At 31.9% G+C, this 19,766-nt stretch overlaps 1 protein-coding gene across 1 annotated transcript in view; it reads right to left on the bottom strand.

The window, feature by feature from the left end:
- The window catches only part of CARPA (Carbonic anhydrase-related protein A), a 676,873-nt gene that overhangs the window by 314,146 nt on the left and 342,961 nt on the right, over window positions 1–19,766 (bottom strand). Inside the window, exon 5 of the mRNA XM_089595651.1 lies at window positions 15,850–15,916. Coding sequence (XP_089451777.1) covers window positions 15,850–15,916 — 67 coding nt within the window. The remainder of the gene's footprint in view (window positions 1–15,849; window positions 15,917–19,766) is intronic.

The raw sequence follows: 19,766 nt of genomic DNA on the forward strand, positions 1-19,766 counted from the left end.
CTGTACGATTTCATAGACGTATAACTATTATTACTTACAATAAAAGCCTTAAAGCATCAGTAAATGAACATTTATTTGTTGAAAACGAATAACTTATAAAGGACAAATAGAAGTGTCTTGGACCACTAACGAGCGAAAACTCATTGTTTCACTTAATTATTGTAAAAAGAAATAGTTCAACTACTGTGCACTGAAATTTTTAACTATGTTTTTCTATTGTATTTGATTAACATTGTAGTAGTTCAATTTAAATTTCAAGTAAGGTATTTGTATTTGTTTCTCATACTATCCTGAATAAAAACGATTATCACTATAAAATCTTTCCTGGATCCATGCTTGGCATATCAGATTTGATATGGATCAAGTATACGGATAAGCGCATACATATTAAAACAACATCCTTATATCCTTATATCCTCATCGTTTAATATAATGCTATTGACACTATATTGTAATACGAAATATCAATATGCAATATATGTGTCACTTTTTAAAGTATGAAATCACATGACTAGTAGTTTAAGACTAAAAATAAAGCAGTCATGATAAACCGCACAACTCTTATTTTGAGACAAAGTATCAGAAATTCGGGAAAAAGTATATAGTTGTGGTCGTGATGCCACAGCGGTAAAGTTGCAGTTCCGTTGATTTCTGAGGTTAAGCAGCATTTGGCGTGACCAGTACTTGGATGGGTGACCGATCAAGTTTTGCCTGTGCGGTTGGTTCTCGAGGGTCGATTAACTGTATTTCTAACGATTCATTAACGTGATCATAGGTGTGATTGAGTTGGTCCTGGTGCATATACGTGCAGACATCTGGTCATAACTCAGGTGCATCGATGGCTGAAAAACGCTATTCTTGTGTGAAAAAAGCCATGTCTGAGCTTATGGGTAAAAATAAATAATAAAAAAAGTATATCTTTGAACTTGGGTTGAGAATAAAATCGAAAAATGCTCCTTCTACTATTACAGAAGGAATATCAGGATCTGGAAAAGACATTAAAATGGGAGATACACGCAAAAGGTTTCTCATAATTGCACATATTCTAAGCCAGAACTCGTTTGTATTGTTCAAATTCCTTTTTTTTTGTAAATATATTGAACATCACTTTAAGAAGCATAGAATAACAGATAATCGTGGAGGTTTGCACATGAAATGTGCTGGAAACGGAGATTGACTAGCATATATACTAGTGGGGTTGTACCCCCACACACTTAAAACGCTAACCCCAAGAGTAAAAATTCTTATGTTTAAAATTGGCTACTGGGGAGTTCTGTCTCTTCATGGTTTTTAGGGTTAACTGGATTTTTGTCATACTATCAAAAGATTCTCCATTACTAGAGTATAAAAAAATTAGACATTAAAATATTTTTATTAACGTAACCTTGCATGTATATGGGCCATTCTACTAAAACTAGCGTACATTAAAGGATTTAAAGGATAAACACTTAAAATGGGTTTTTCATTGTTAAAATTATTTTTGATATTGCCCGTGACCTAAATATTTAAAAATTCTTTTGCCCTGCCAGATCTGCACAACAGAAGTTTTTACCATGACCTTTTATTTTATGTTTGATAAAAAGACGCATAATAGGCTCTTATAAAATTTTATTTCAATTGAAATAATGGCGCTATCCATGAAAATACGATAGTATTTTACATTAGTATCATTCACTGTATAAGTCATATGTATAAGTCACTATCCAAGTCAATAATCCAACATTAAGCGAAGGTACAATGCTTTGATGAATTCGTTGCAAAATCAATATTGTGACACACCAAATGAAAATGAAGCTTTGTCACTACACTTATATTAATATAAAACATCTTGATTTTAATACGTATGACAATTATGATATAGAGTTATTGCAATTAAAAATATTTGTTTGAACTTATTATTTTTCTTCTGTTTGTTATCAATCAATAAAGACATTACCTATCATAAATCTTAATAATAAGTGATTTTTTGTTCAAGCATTTGTTGTCTTTTTAATATGAGTAATTTGTAGACTCCTGGGTCATTAGATTAGTTTAATTGGCTTGGAGTTACTTGTCATGCTGTTACTTTAAACTTATTTTTTAATTATCACTGTTTTTCACAATAAAATTTCTTAACTTAACTATCTATTACCCTATGGGTTATTAGATAAAAGTTCTCTTTGTTATGTGATTAAGGTTGTTGGGATTAATATTGAAAAATTTTTCTGTCATTTAAGACTATGAATATTTTTTTGTAAATCACTCGTCATCCTCTAAGTTATAAGATTAAAGTCAATTGGGACGTAGTAGTGAGCTTTGAGGGAGCAAGTAGCAACACGTGGGACAGTACCTTATTAGCTGTGACGAGTCATAAGATTAACACAGGATTCCACTCATTGCTTGTTGCAAAGTATATATATAAATACACACGCCTTCTAGATCTTACAACAAATGGCTATGATTCTGCTGCTCACTCCCTTGAAGCTCACTATGTTATAGAGGTCTGAGAAATATTTCTATAACATAATTGCACTTTGGAAGGTGACTCTTATCTTTTTAAATTAGTCCGTGACTTTACCAACCAATCAGCACGTTCTTTGCTCTTAGTGAATCACACTGGGTAGACGGACCCAATGCTCCCTCATGAATGTTGTCTGCTATTATTGTCATTCGAGAATAAGGAGGTTCCATTGACAAATATTAACTTGATACGTATGTCTACCGTAAAATACGTGGGTTGGAAGTACTGGGCTGGAGCTAAAAAGTAAGAAAATAATCCAAAAATTTTTTAGGAAATTATTCGTCATCCTCTAGGATATTAGGTTAAAGTCAATTGGGTTATAGACAAGAATGGGTAAGTGACTAACAATTAAAGTTTTTTACACATACATTGTTAGAAAATATCGGAAATATAAGAAAAATGTTGTATGTGTCATAAATGGCACGAACTATACACTGAAAAGAACATCGAGGAGCTGCCTCTCAGAAAATAAGGGACAGCGTTCCCATTACTGTTGAGAAGCCACTACCAGAAATTTGAGTAGGTGGTACTCGATGCAACCAAGTAGCAAGCACACTTTCTCACCGAGTGAAATTTCAAGCCTTGGAGTACCATTGTGGTTCGTAGACTCAGTACAAATGATTTTCGCTTACAAAATTTTTGTCATTAATAAATGATTCAAGAAATAAAATTTTACTTATATGTGTGAGTAACAGAGTGCTGGAGCCAGGGGTTGGCGGAAAAAACCAAAATTTGTGTGGACACGAACACTGAAAATTAAAATACGTATTAATTAGAACGATGAAAATGTTTGACAGCTTTGTCTAGTGCGTTTATCTTGTTCCAATGTGAGATTAAGAAAGAGACCATTAAAAGGTTTCACAAAATGAGATAGTGTTTTTCAAAGTGATTTCCTCTGTAAATAACATTTCATTTTATATCAAATCGTTGGACATTTGATATTTGATGAAGATTTTTGATAATGTATCAGCGACGATTTGACAGAAAAGCTTTTTTTCAAGTAAAAGCTCTTAGGTGCAAATCGATACTGTGACAGGGTGCGGAAATAACGATTCGACTATATTTTCTTAATTATCTTACTGAGAGGTCAATGTATCAGACTAGAAGTTTTTTCAAAGATAGTTTAACACTTTTAACATATTTTCACGCAATTTAAACATTCAATTTTAGTTTTTTCTAGAAAATCTTCAAAAATGCAAATCTATTAGATGTCATGAATGTCAGAATGGGTCAGAAAAAATAAGGAAATTTTTTTGGTATACACATTACTAGTAGATAGATAATAACATTAAAAAAATTAATAAAATACTTAACATAAGATGTAGGAGGTAGAAAAGTAGAGGCAATGCTTTTACTTTTATTATATGTAATAGCTGCATATTATAATATATCATGTCTTCATATCTTAAAAGAAATAAAAAAAGTCAATAGTCTTACTATTTTTCGAGTAATAAAAAAATGATCATACCTTTATAAATATGATACAATTACTCTGACTCTAAGAACTATACAAGTTCCCTTAAGAAAATATTATAGAGAGAAACAGGGAGCTTTATGTGAGGGGTGGACAAATTCAATATGATGGATTGTGTAGTGTCAGTGAGGGAGAGATGGGAAACGGCTCCTAAAAATTGGTGGTGAAGCTTAAAAACAAATAAAGTCCTTACAAATAAGATAGAAGACGAAAGAATTTCCTTTTATCTTGCATAGGGGCTGTTGACGGCCCAAAAAATTTGGCAGGAGGTGTTAAAAATTCTGCTAAAAACACTAAATAATATAGGAAAATTCAATAAGGAGGAGCTGGGGGGTGTTGGAGGGGAAGTGAGGGGAGGGAGGATATTAAAATTTTTTTTACTTTATATTACCACGTATAAATAACTCAGCATCACAAAGAAAAACACAACCATCCCTACCCTACATTTTTTGGGTCGCTAAAAACGAATCTAAACTCAAAAATTTTTCATTAGCTGGTATTGACTTCTTAACGAAAAATATTTGTGCATATTTGTAAGTAAAGAGAAAATTCGTTTTACAGTTAAATTGTTCTATTTAAATATATATTTACTTGCAAAATATATGCCAGCTTTTTGAAAAACTCTTATCTAAGGGTTCATTGTGTCGGACACTTATTATATACTCAGGAATCCCCATAACTTCATAATTCAAACTTCTAAAATGATTAGCTTTTTAAATGAAAATCTATACACTAGTAACGACTTTGTTTATAAGCTTTTCAACTCTTTTGACTTTTGAGCCAATTAGACAACTTTTAGGACACTCAATACTAGCTTAAAAATCTAGTAATCTGATAGAAAAAGCCTTTGAACCAATAGATTCATGAACCTAAGCTCAGAAACTTGTTACTGCTTTGGACATTGGCTCTCATAAGCGTAGCCATAAGTCATAGGGCTAGAGCAGAAATCTTAGATAAAAAATAAAGTTGTAAAAAAAAAGAATGAAATAGTACATCCATAAACATATGAAACAAGCAATAATATAAAGTTGTAAGGACTTAAATCACATGTATGTACATAGTACACGCAACAGAAGTTTTTTCGTTTCTGATTCTCAATTAAATTTAAATGAGAATCAGGTAAGAATCAGAAACGAATTAACTTTCTTCAGGTATACTATTCAATGCTTTTCTAATTACCTATTATGTGTCCAAGATTACTGCTGTGGCCCATAAGCATAAGCAAACGGATAAGAAAATAGCATGTATTAGTATATCTAGTATCTTCGAAAGTATAAGGCACAAGCAGTAGTGCTTGAATTTTACATGCATTAGTGATTTTTTCTGTTATCTACATAGACATACTCATTAATGCTATCTCCTTTTGCTAATACGCTTAAAATAAGTTCATTAATTGCTGATTTTCAATTGAATCTAACTATAAATCAGGTGAAATTAAGGACCAAACCAACTTCCCTTTAATGTACTTGTGCTTCTGCTGATCAGAATGGCTCTGCTTAGTACGAAAGCCTCAACACACAGTACGCTTAAAACTTATAAGCTAAAATTTAGCTTGTTTGTCTTTTTGTATATAAGCATAATGCATACGCGGTAGTACTTCTAAATGCTGCACAATTGACTCATCAAGCTACCTCCAGTCAATTGTTAGAGATGTAACACAAACTAGAGTTGAATTAAATATACATAGGCATACGGAGTATAGCTTTTTATACCTCTGCCTACGAAAATGACTGTAATAAAACAATACAAAGATCTCTTGCTTACGTTCTCACACAGCGCAATGCTTCGTACCTTTGTGCCAATGCTTATTCTTTACTTTTTGTTTCTTAACACATACGTTGAGCCTTTTTAAAGATTGCAGTAACGAAACAAAAATGTTGAAAATAGTCGACGTCTACTAGATTTACCATACTACAGTCTGAATTTTAGGTAAGTCTAGAAGACTTCAAGTATGTTTAACATCACTGGTAATAGGTCAAATCAATTGAGTAGTAATGAAAACTACTTGTCAGCCCTCGTCGATTCTTGTATGAAAAGTATAGATAAACCATTTACCCATGCTTTGCTTTGAATTAAAAAAATATTGAGCAGCAGTATCAAGGATTAAGGAACGATTATATGTTGGCAGATAACAGCTGGAATGTTGAAAAGGATACAAAAATTTTCCACAAAATAAAGCTGTAACAAGGTCATTCGAATCTCAAAAACAATGATATCATAATGAACAAAATTTAATTATTTACATAAAGTCACTTGTTTTTTATTAAATATAAAAAAGCATTACTATAAAGCATTTTTTAAAACTATAAATTAAATTTGAACGGTAAAATCGGCCTATCCAGTGAAAGATCGCCAGAGGGTATTTGACGATTCTGGTTTTATTCCTCGATTTTATTGTCATTCCTTACTGCTAATATATTCAGCGCACCGTTTCCAGGGTGAAAAGTATCATAGAGTAACGTGCACCGTTTTTGTATGAGGTAACTAGATTGTGCAATATGCTGCTGCTTTGTTCGGTTATTTGTAGTCACACTTATATGGTGCGGTGCGCGTGTGCTACAATTATTTCATAATGTTTGTGCGTGTTGACTTTCATGACTATTTAAGGAGTTGATTATTTTGAAAATAGATATGGTAGACTCCTACTCGACATGATACCTCTTTTCTTAAATTGGAACTAAGACTCCGAATGGACACCTAGGAACAATACGCTGAATAAATGAATGGTTGCCTAAAACCATTTGTTATTTGTCAATGACTTATTTGGTATTCATTACTGCAGTTATTAGTAAAGAGAGTTTCTTGTAACTACGTGTAAATTAAGTTGTTAGTTTTAGGTGAATTGGCCCATATGATCCCAGGGTGACTCGTGGTTATAATATGATATCACAAGGGACCTTGTAATATAGGGAAATACCTCCAAAAACCTTTATCGGGATCAAACTTATAATTACGGTTAGTGCAGAGGTTTACTCATGTATATAATACTAAATTTGTCTGAGTTTTTATAACAAATGTTATAATATTTTTAGTTATGCTTGTTAGAGGATAATTATTTTTACTTAATGTAATTCATATTTTACAATTTGAAATAGGTTGAGATGCATATTTACATGTATACACTTTCTTAAATTATCCGAAGACTTATGTTTAAGTCGGTATTATTTATGCAAACTGAGGTAGAAATCGTTTGGCTAAAGGTGCAACTTACTATTTTAATTATATAAGTATAGTTTTAGAGGGTGAGCAATAAGTGGCTTCCTTTATGAAAGTTATCATGGGTGACAAGTTGGTAAAAATAAAAGCTAAGTGAGCTAAATGAGAGTTTTACACCGTTATTACAGTTTGTAAGCTCTTGTTAAATTGTAGTTTTAAAAATAAGGCATTATGAAGTCCGTTAATTTATAGACTTTGTATCTCGGCTTGTCAATTCTATTCCACATTTTTTGTTTTACAGTCAACTTTAGTATTATACCAGTTATTGACTGGGTTGCCTTTGAATTATTAATCTACCACTATTTCAATTTCCATGCAAATTTGTAGATATCCACAATGATGTGTTCCTATTTTGCCATATGTATGGGTTTTGGTTTTTTCCTCATAACCCAACATTTTAAGGAGTTGTTTACAAAGTATAGATTGTATGTGTATACGTCGTTATAATGAAATTACCCTCTTCACCTTTTACGAGCTAAAGTAACTTTACAAAAGTGGAGTTGTAATTAAGTCATTATTATATTGATAAAAGCTGTGATATGGTACGAGAGTTTAATAAACAATTTTGGTAAATAAATAATCTGTCTTTTATCTCATGCAAACACAAATTTCGATTCTTTTTATTCACGAGCAATATATAAGATTATGCCACCTTGAGTTCGCATTGATTATTTATTCATTTGAAAATTTAAAATGTAATATATTGCACTATATTTAGAAAAGTGAAGCTTAAAACCTATGGTTATTAGGTCTTTAATTTTTAGTTAACTCGTTGATGACCATTCTGATGTCCATTTTGCAAGAGTTTTGAAACCCGGATCTTGATTACTGTTAATCTTGGAAATTCTCTGGTGTTGTGTTCTTTAATAATATTAATTACCTGTAGACTATTTTAATTATCGTTTTGCAACGAGTTGAGCCTTATAATTATGGGCAGGAAATCATATTTTGACTTAGTTGCTCTTGATTGGCTTGTTTGCTTGATGTTCTTATCTCGCAGTAATGTTGTCTGTAGCACAGTATGCCCTTTTGGCAGTACTAAGATACGTTGGTTGTTAAAACGTAAAATCAGAGTTTTGACAAGGTGGTATCGTACCCTTACGATGTTGCTCAATTCTTTGTGATCAGCGGTTTTTGGATTCTTGAATAATTATCATGCATTTTTACTCTTGTAATCCTTAAAATTTTTTGACTTCACATTTTATCTTCCTGTTTTCACTTCTGATAGGCCTTTATTTTTCAAAGTCTCCTTTAAGTAGCTGCTGGCAGATAAAGGTTCTTAAAGGTACGAGTTTTCCTTGTTGGTGTTTTCATTAGGGTTGACAAAACTTTTCTGAGTCGCACTATCAACTATGAAGATTGTGGGGTGACTATTTTGAGAGTATATATAAGTCTTAGGCTTAAATCTTTATACTTAAATCGATGTTTCTTGATTGGCCGTGAATTTAATTTTATTAATCGATGTATAATCTGTATTGTCTAGTGGTGACATAGATGTACTAAGACTTAAATCAAAATCTTCTTTACACACCTTAGGTGAAATAATTGACGTATGATCAAACCTATTACATATTTGACAAATCAGTTTATTTTACTGATACTTATTTTTAGTGTGTCCTGGCTTATTACATATTTAGAAGAATATGGTTTATGTCATTTGGTTAGTACAGCTTAGAGTTGTCGGACCACTTTCATTCCATAGTTAACAAATTTCCAGTTGAGCAAATTAAGTCACAGTAATTTTTTTTGTATTGTATCCTACGTTACGTCTGATATTTTTTTGAACTTTATAAGTACTTTAAAATTATTAAATATTCTTTTCACTGATTTGGCTCCAATTATTAAATGACCTAATTCTATTTTCCCTATTAACCTTTATTTTCATGTTATGTTTACCTTTAACCCATAGCAGAAGCCTGTGACAGTATCTTCTTGGAGAATAAAGAGAAATTATTCCGAGTCACCAACCCTTTAGGTATATTTCTTAGCTTTTGTAATTTCTTCTTATCGGTTTTGGATTCTATCTGCATAAGAAGAAACTGATTCGTAATCCCTTTGATATTTTTAAAATAATTTAAGAAATCGTTCGTCATATAATTTTATTTTGATTATTTTAATTATTTAAAGTTTATCTTTCACGGTATCTAAAATATTTGCTGCTTTGATAAAATTATCAAGAAATATGGTTCGAGGTAAATTGTCGCCACTTTCATTGGGAATCGTGCCAATGTTTCTTCCACTTTTCTTGAAACATAATTTTTTTGTGGACAAGGTAGTAGCTTCTTTAATGTTATAACTGATGTAGCAACAAAATAAAATTTGGCTTTATTGTCTGGTATCATCAATATCTTAAGCGATAACCAGTAAGTAGCGGTTAGCATTTTTGAGTAATGTACTGGAAGAAAAAGTGCTGTCGTCAACTCTGTTTTTATTTCTTCTGGTAACTTGTACTTTTGATTCAATTCAGAACCTATTCGGTTACCGTAGTTGTTATACATATAAATTCTTTTCGCTCGTGAACTATGTTAACTTCACGAGGTCTGCTTTTGAAACTTGAAGAAAATGATAATTCTGGAAAAACGTTTATATCACGTGGTAAAAAAAATTACGATATCCACTCTGAACCCATGTAGATGTAACCCTTTCTCTACTCAAAATCAGGTAAAAATTTTTGCATACAAACAAACAGCTTAGAACGTATATTTATGCGTGTAGCTACTTACTGTTGCCACTTGGCAGGCTAGAAAGAGAATGATGACTTCCTCCTGCAGTCCCTTCAGTCGGTTATAAGCAGCTATATGCAAATGTATATATATTCTAAGCTGTTTGCTTACATGCAAGAATTTTTGCCTGATTTTGGCTACAGAGGGCCCAATCCTTGCGTTGGCTTGGAGCAAATTGCCATTACACTTATGCAATGTACGTAATCAAAGCAGTTAATTTTTTACAGATAGTGAAATATGCTTTTCCTAATGATTTTTAGAAGAAGATGACAGACACGCTGTAGTTTAATTATGCAACCTTACTTTTTAGTTGTTTACTAAATTAAAAGGCTAGTGTAGGACTTTCAGAGTTAAATACTCGTGACAGGCTCAATAATAAGATCATCTAGCTTATTGCGATCACGAACTGTCTCGTCTTCCTTAAATAAATTTTCTAGGTAAGAATATTTTTTATTACCTGGAAAAGCACGGAATAAAAAATAATTATGAGGGTTGGTGCACGAAGTGCCCATTAGGTCAGACCCTTGATAGTACATAAATTAGTGAGGCTATGTCTCTCTGTATGCTGTACACGCAAACTCCACACTTGTAGTTTTTAAATTAATTTGAAAAATAAAAAACTTGCTCTCCCTTTATTTTTCTTTTTCTTTTTTTTAATATTTGAATGAAAAATAACCTTATTAAAAAATTTAACTCGTTAAATTTCAACATAAAATATTCAAACGTGATTATTTTCATAATTCCAGCAAAACTTTCAACAAATGAATTATTTATTGTATGCTGATCTTTGCGCGCTCTGCAAGCCATCACCATTAACAAAGAATGGTATGAAGTAAATTCAGAATACTGTACACTTCTCAATTATACATTATTTTAATATATTGTGAAAAGTATTACTTAAAATAAGTTTAGAATATATTGAGAAACATATCGAGTACTAAACTACAAACATAATTATGTGTTTCATACAAAACAATCATGTTAAAGAAGAGAACAGAAGATGTATGTTCAAAAATAATCAAAATGACAGATAATTTTTTAATAAAGCTTGTGATAATTACTTCTCACAACAAGTATACAGATTTTTTACATAATAAAATTTTGTATCAAATGGAAAAAAATTATTACGTAAAATAGTGTTGGAAAAGCAACTAATAAAGATGTGTATGAATCTAACCTTAACATCTGTTTTGATATTTCATTACAAATTTTAAAAAGTATTCGTAATAATTCTCTATCAATTTAAATTAACTTGAAACTTAGAGCAATTGTAATGTTGATAAAAATTTGAGTATATCTGACGGCTTATATTATGAAACATGATCAAAAATATCTAAACTAATAATACATTACATGAAGCAGAAATAATAATTGGTGAAAAAATAAGACAATGTGTATTTAATTCTATTATTACAACAAATTCATAACAACAAATTTTGTAAGCTCTGGAAACTTATCTTTTTTGCCATTTATTTTATACCTAAAACAATTTCTTTTAGTTCTAGCATTTGCTTTGATAGTAAATAAATAGCAAGGTCAAACTTTGGAAAAAGTAGATCTATATTTAAAAAAATATTATTTCCACAAGTTCAATTATATGTTGCCTTACCAAGATGGAGAACTAAAAATGGTGTTTTTATATAATGACAGTGAAAATAATATTGAATCAAAAATATTGTATGGGGAAAAAATAATTCATGTTGCATACAAGCTATAGAAGAAATAAGAAAGTAAGTATGAGAATGTAAGTAACTTACATAATATTGTTCAAAGGCACGATGTTATAATCTTTTATAAATTATAATAATGTTAAAAAAATAATTTATTTATACGATAAATATATTAAGAAAAGTTCATAAGTCAAAATAAAACAATAATTGTGAATATTATAATTATGAATTTTGATAACAAAACTAATTTTTTGTATGATTACTTTTATACGCATTAATAAACAGTTGTACATATTACATATTCTTAATGACTTTGGTAAAATTAATGATTGTTTAAAATAGAAATAATTAATTAGATTGATTAAAATTTATTTTAATTTATTTTTCTTCAATTCATATTCATGGCCGTATGAGACGGGCAGATTTAAAATATAAATTTATTGCATAACTTGATTATTGTTATTTCAGAAAATTATAAACATGGTACAATATGTGTTTCTTTTCCTTAATTAAGTATAGGACAGTTTCGTCCTTTTGTGGTTTAGTAGAGCTTATTGGTCTTAGGCCTAATTTTGAAATAAGACCACTTACTAAGTAAAAAAATAACAATAGGCAAATATGAACTAATGGTTGTTTTCGTCAGATAAGTGGCATCGTCTATGGTACTAAAGTAGTGTTAATGTTACTGTAAAAACTGTATGGTGTTATATGTGGATGAGATAAAGTAAGCCATAGTGGTATGCATCAATGATCATGGAAAGAAAAAAATTCTTATTCTGTCGTTTGGAAATATCAAAATACATTTAACCACAAATTTGATTGGGATAATATTGAAATTTTGAAACAAGAAATCTTTTAACAGTAAGAAATTATAACAAAAATATTTCACATAAAATTGCACAAGAACAACATCAATAGGAAAGAAGATGTCATTTTCTTCAATAAAGTATAACTTTCTTTAACCTATTTAACGGTTTACTTTGTTGCTTTGTCTAGATAAGCACTGATATGTTGCGTCATTTCTCATCATTCTAAAGTTTGGCTTTTGACAAGTAAGTTAAAACACTTACGAATTTTTACGTGATAGAGGTAGTAACTCGTATGCTACAGTTATATTGTTCTGTGTGTTCTCTTATTCAATTTGTTATTGTACCTAATAAAGAATGTTTTTGTCTAATAAAGCTGATACAAATGGTCGACAAAACGTTGCAACAATAAACAAAATGAAAAAAAACCTAAGATGTATTAACTTATTTCTTGAAACTTTTTTGGCCCAATAGGTCACTGATCTCTTTTATGAATTTATTTTCAACTGATAAGAAAAATTATGAACTAATGTTTAGTATTGGAAAAATTTGGTCTTTTTATGTTTAAAGATACGTGTTTTAAATACACTTAAATAAATCTAACAGATGAGTTTAATATAACTAATATAAACTACTTGCTTGCATAGCCATTTAAGTCATTATTAACATCAAACTTTTATAAATTTTTATGCAAGAGGTGATCATACTATCTTGATTTGATTTAAAAAAAGTTCGAACCATCAATGTCAGTTTCTTACTTTTATGTACTTACTTTAACTTACTGTTATGTTTCATGCGAGGCAAGAGGAGAGAAAGAAAGAAAAATACAGCTGGTGAGACTAGCAAGAGAAAAGTGAATGTGAAAAGTGAGAATATGAAGAATAAATATGTATTAAAAGATTCTAATTTATAATGATATTATAACTGTGTGTACAAGTATATATGTGTATATTTCAGTGTTATTTGGTAGAAAAAGTGGGAATACTTATGTTGTCAATTTTTACCGATTATCAGAATTATTAATTGTATTTTTACAGTGTCGTTTGTAAGTCGTATTGCACCAGAAATAAGAAGTGTGTGTGTGTATATACACATATAGTTGGAGGAAAGATAAGTCGTCTTTAAGCTAGTTTGTATGAGAAGAGTAGGGGAAAAAAATGAAGAGATTCTATGTACAGTAGGCCAAGAGCAGCGAGTTGGAATGAATTCTTTGACGGGCCATGTGCGCCATTGAGACATCATCCAACCTTTTTCCATTCACCAGCTCATAGAAACCTAAGAGAGGCATCATATGTGGCAGGGCTTGAGACTTTGCAGTCAACAAGAGGCTTGAAGGTATGGGGCAAAATTATGAGAATATGACGCAGAAATGTACTCTGAAGATGGCTTGCCAGAATAAGTAGTAGCATGAAGCGAGGTAAGATTGACGACTGGTACTAAAGTGTGAGAGCGGGACTTCGTATGTGGCGCTGGAGTGAGATTGTTCGCGTGTAGGCCTTGTGTAAAGAGTGAGGGTAAAAAGCGGGCGTGTAGATGTGTGTGTGGGGGTGTAATTAAGGCATGCGTGATCTTTCTTGTTATTGTGACCACTCAAATTGTGGGTAAGCCGATGCATCTGGAATGGTCGAGAGTTGCAGCACTGCTAGTTGAAGGGGATTAATCGTACACGCGCGCACGTGTGTGTATGTGTGTATGTATAATCATGATATTCGAAGAGTCATCTGAGCCTTGGCCGTCGGCGAGGGGTTGGCTATTCGTTGCAATAAGATAAAGAGTGTGTGTGTCTATTCAAAGAGTCATCTGCGCCTTGGCAGTCAGTGAGGGACTGTCAGTCCGTTTCAATAGGACGTATCAGGAAGAGTATCTGTGGGCGTGGTCGCAGTGTCGTCCCAGACTCGTCAGACTGACTGATGAGGCTGACGGTAGGATGCCCTGTGGACAAAAGAGAGGATGTGCAGTGTGTGCTCTCATCATCGAGTTGATGCATGAGGTGACTCGTGATCGAAGATGTTGCGTGGTGGCCAAGTATTATTGCAGCCATGGCCAGGGTTATTATAACGTCGGAGTTAGTCGTTCTCTGGGTCACGTTCGTGGAATTATGTGTGAGTGTGCGTGCGCATGTACGTTGATATGCGAGTGAGGGTGTTTGAGTGTTGAAGTGCGTGTTTATATCTGCAAATTTCGAGTTAGCGTCTGAGGTAGCGTCAATTCTCTGGAAGTATTTGGCTTGTGTGAATGAATAAGAGAGTAGTCTTTAAGTGAATTCTGTGTTATGTGTATTTATTTGTACGTGTATAATGTATATCCTCGTCATTTCCCCCTGGGAACTGTCTATGTCCCGACGGAAAGTCCGTTGTGGAGCCTTCTCTCGGTGAAGAGCTTACATCGGGGAGCAGAGCTGAGCTAAGCAGAAGTATTGGAAGGTGTATTGGGTCGGAGTGCTTTGGCGTTTTAGGTGTTGTATGTGTTCAGAGGTATTTAAGTGTGTTGCATTGGAACAGCTTCTCGTCTACGTGAAAACCTTGACAGGCTTAGTGAAATGCAACACTACAGGAGTAATAATCGTTTGGTAAATGTAACAGCCTCGAATACACATGTTATACTTTTTTGCGGAGCTTTCATATCCACACCAACCTTATTTTAAGTTCAGAAGTATTTAATTAAGTGTTTCACTGCTTAAATTTTTAATTACAGTCTCATAAGTGCATTATTTCAGAAAAAACGAATGTATCATATATTGTGAGCAAATAAACGAGCTGAGCCATTAATTTTAAGTGGTATTTTACGCTATTTGTCCAAGTAGTGAGATTATAAATATAGCAAGACTGTGTCAATTGTAAAAAATTAATTTTATTACTACGGATGTTTCACACAAAAAAAAAAAAAAAAAAAATTGTAATCATGTGAATTCATAACTCTTATTTTATCTTACAGCTACATTTAAAAGCGTTCTTAGTCATAGCTGATCATAGATACGCCCTATAAAAAAAAATTAATGTTCTTAGTATGTTTTATAATCCAAGCTTAGTAAACTCTTTGTTAATGTTTTTTGTAAAGAGCATGCTCAGTTTATGACGAATTCTAGTTTTCATTCAAAGTTGGCACTTATACCTTGTAATTCAAATTGTTCGTCCAGAAAATGAATATTTGAAATGCAGTACTTTCATAATACACGAGCGATTCTGACCTCACTTTTATTGAATATCATAATAAAGGTAAAAAAAATATACATACTAATTACAAACACTTTGTGGTTTAAAAATCCTCAAAGCTTGATTTACGCTCTTTTTTATTTAAAAAAAGATAAATCTACATTAAACATTTTTTAAATCCATAGCTCATACCTACGATAGATAAGAAGACAGATAAATTCTAATTTATAAATTAACTGTTAATTTCTGATAAAATAGTACCATGAATGTTGGAGGTGGGAAAAATTAATGAAGAAAAAAAGACTTACCACGAAATTGAACCCTGTTAAACACACTAGTTATTATACGCAGCTCAGGATTTGGTGTCTCACCAAGCTGTAATGTAAAAAAAAGACAAAAACATTAATATTTAATTGCAGTTTACTACGTGTTACTATAATAATGATTTTATAGACTTGGATTACTATGTAATCTTTTTTTTTGCTTATTTTTTTAATACACCAAGCAAATTACTTTCTTTTTATAGTTAGCTCATAAATTTTAACCACTTTAAAAAAAAAAATTTTTTCTTTTTTCTAATTGGGTTACTGTGACAGCCTCTTGGCCTAGTCATCAGGACTACTCACTAACCACCTATGTGTGGGGGTATGTTGCCACACCTATTTCACCATTTCTTCATTGATATCACACCTATGATACCTTCCTGGAAAAGACTCTATATTTCAGGACCTCTACTCCTCACAAGTTAAGCTAGTACTCTTTGCCGTAGCATTGGATCCAAGTTAACTAGCACCCCCAGAGAAGCCTCATGTTGCTAAGACTACTCCTCGCTGGTAAGGCTGGCAATCCCTGTCTGGCATCTGGCAAAGTATTCGCTAATTCCTACCTAAATCCCCAATCGGTTTCACATGAACATAGGCAGAACCTGTGGGGTAAGAAAAGAACTCTGGAATCACTATAAAGGAAAATTTCACGGAAAAACCCGCCCCAAAACAGTTGGCGTTTGAGAGCATCTTTTTCCGGTGCTTTTTATTAATTTCCTATGTATAAAATTACATAATAAAAAGATATTGCATGAAAGGCAAAAGGCAAAGAAACTTTGAAAACTAATGTACTCATTCAGGCAAAAGTACTGTAAAAGATATTAAAGCTGTCGCTACGGATTTGGAATATTGTTAGTTTAACTGGGAACCATGTCACTCTTTTCCTCTATCTTACTAGATTTGATGATAACTTAATCATTCTCAAGCTTTTTCTTGCTTGCCTCAGTATTTTCAGAATTTGTTTAAGGTAGGAGAAAAAAGAATCTGATATAATTAATACTCTAAGTATTTTTCACACAAGTATCGATTATACTACAAGAGTTTTTTATAATTTTTTTCTATTTCTTTAGGGACAAATTTTTTTCTGACTTCAATAAGCAATTTTATTCACAAAAAGTGACATACTTTGCTGGTATTTTCTGTACCTCTATGATTGGAGGAATTGATCGATTATTAAATCAACAATATCTCGTTAATTATCCATTGAATCCAAATTTTGTAAAAAGCTTTTCGAGAGCTTTTATATAGAATAAGCTGTATATAGAATGTTTCACGTCAACTGAAACAGTGCTCTAGACATTTTTTACGGATCTAAAAGAACGTTCATGGGCTTAAAATTCTGAAAAAATTGTACGCTTTCGAATGTTGACTGGCAGATTCAAAAATTCAAAGTGGTAGATCCTATATGGTGGATACTTTTCTAAAAATCATTGAATTAAGAAAATAAAAGAATTCTATCATTTTCTAAATTGAATTCCCAGAAGAAAACGATTTCTGCCACTCTTGGATTATTATTTTCGTTTTTGAAAAAGAAATTCTTGAATTTTTGAAAATTTTTTTGCGTGATAAAATACATATTTTGTTCTTATTCATTAAGTAATCGTCATATAATGAAGTTTACTAGGCACTGATATATCTAATCATGCATCTTACGAATTCAAAGTCAGATATTTCAAGACAGTTGAAGAAACAATGTCTGGGTAGATTAAAAATTGAAATTGCTTTGATCATTGAAAAATTGGCCATTATATTAAATCCATAATTTTGACTTTCTAGACACCTAGTCTTTAATTTGTAATCACCTATACCGTATTTTAGATTTATCAAATTTAATACACACCACTGACACATAGGAGTCCCTTAGAGTTTCACCTGCATCGAGTTCTACACACCCCACGGAGTTGTCAAGGAGCACCAAAATTCTACCCATGCCAAGTTCCATTTGTACCGAGTTCTACACACCCCACCGACATATAGGAGCGCATCACTGTTATAATAGCCAATGTTTGATGTTTCCTGTTGCTTATTATTATGGATCTGATAACCTTATTGAGCATAGCAGTTTTATTATACTATCTGATAGTACAGACAGTACAAGTCATGACACAGCTGCTGTGTACATAATTCAGCAAATAATAATGCCAAAAATTAGAAAAAAATGTTCAAACGTTAATAAAGTTATTTACGTCACAGACGGTGCTAAGCAACACTTCAAGAACCGATAGAAAATGTGCAAATTAGTGAATCACTTAGAAGATTCTAACGTTTTAGCTGAATGTTACTGCCACGCAACGGCTCACGGACAGTGCGTTTGCGATGGTTTAGGAGCCGTTTTCGAAAGATAAGCCACAAGAGCAAGTCCTTAAGCCCAACCAACCGAAGCCATATTAACGCTTGAAGCTCCATATGAATGGGAAAGAAAAAAATTTCCCAACATAAAAATATTATTTTATAGCAAACAACAGCACGAAAAAGTGCAAAGTAAACTAAAAAAAAGATTTTTTAATGCTCTTGTGGTCACAAATATTCATAATGGACACACATTTATCTGAAAAAAAATTATTTGTAAAAAGGATGCCGAAAACTGTATAACTACAATTCAATATTGAACAAATTTTGAGAAGTATTAAAATTTATTAAAAAAAAAAATTTGAAATGAAACATCGAATGGTATTTACAAAGTACTTATAACTTATAAGAAACTTAAAAATACCACAACTTATTATTATTAAAGTTTATGATAAAAAGTAGGCACTTACAAATGTTAAATAAATTGTACTTAATTTTCATAACATTTTTTTTGTTGCCATGCCTAATTAAGCGTAAATGAATAATTATTCAGTAGGACATAATCATGATTATGAAACATTTAACATCTCAGTACACGTAAAATAATTTTGAATACTGAAAGCTGGTACACTGTGGCTGTGAGAGTTCAAAGTATGTTGAACTGTGATAGCACGTCAGTATGCGCTGCTATAGTTCAATGCATTGTGTATGTACAGTTCAACGTAGTATTGAGCTGCATGAGCCCGAAGATTGTGCTCTCATAGCACAATCTCTAGGCTTGAGACAACACAACTCTGGGCTCGTACAGCTCAATACTACGTTGAACTGTACATACACAATGCATTGAACTTGAAGCAGCGCATACTGACATGCTATCACAGTTCAACATACTTTGAACTCTCACAGCCACAGTGTACCAGCTTTCAGTGTTCAAAATTATTTTACGTGTATTCTAGAAGCTTTCTTAACAAGACGAGTTTCTTCAACATAAGACTAAAATATGTATTTTGTCAAACGAAAAAATTTTGTCAAACAAAAAATTTTTGAAAAATTCAAGAATTTTTTTCTTGAAAACAAAGTTATAAATCCGTCAACAGCAGGAGTCATTGTCTTCTAGAAATTCAATCTAAAAAACGATAGGAATTTTCTATTTCCAGAATTCAATGATTTTTAGAAAGGTGGCCACCTTATTGGATCCGCCATTTTCAATTTGTTAATCTGCCAATAAACATTCGAAAGTATGTAACTTTTTCAGAATTTTAAGCCCATAAACGTTTCTTTTCGGATTTCTAAAAAATGTCAAGAGCACTGTTTCAGTTGACGTGGAACATCCCATGTATATATATATATATATATGGGTGATTCTGCCGTCACATGCTGATATTGTGCCCGGTCCTTCCACTCACATGCCACAATAAAATCCAAAACCTTAAAAACGTCAAATTGTGTTAAATGTTGTCGACTTAACTTGACATATTATCTTATACCAATATATTGATTGAACCCCTTATTGAGATAATCGATCATTTAGAGTCAAATTTTAATTTCCGACCCATGTCTGTAACTCAATTTCACTCATGAAAACTTTCACCGGTATACAATAAGGCTTATAT

Source organism: Copidosoma floridanum, unplaced genomic scaffold (assembly GCF_036245765.1).
Source record: "Copidosoma floridanum isolate Cflo_tuat_1 unplaced genomic scaffold, Cflo_Japanese_pri ptg000026l, whole genome shotgun sequence".
Classification (NCBI taxonomy): Eukaryota; Metazoa; Arthropoda; class Insecta; order Hymenoptera; family Encyrtidae; genus Copidosoma; species Copidosoma floridanum.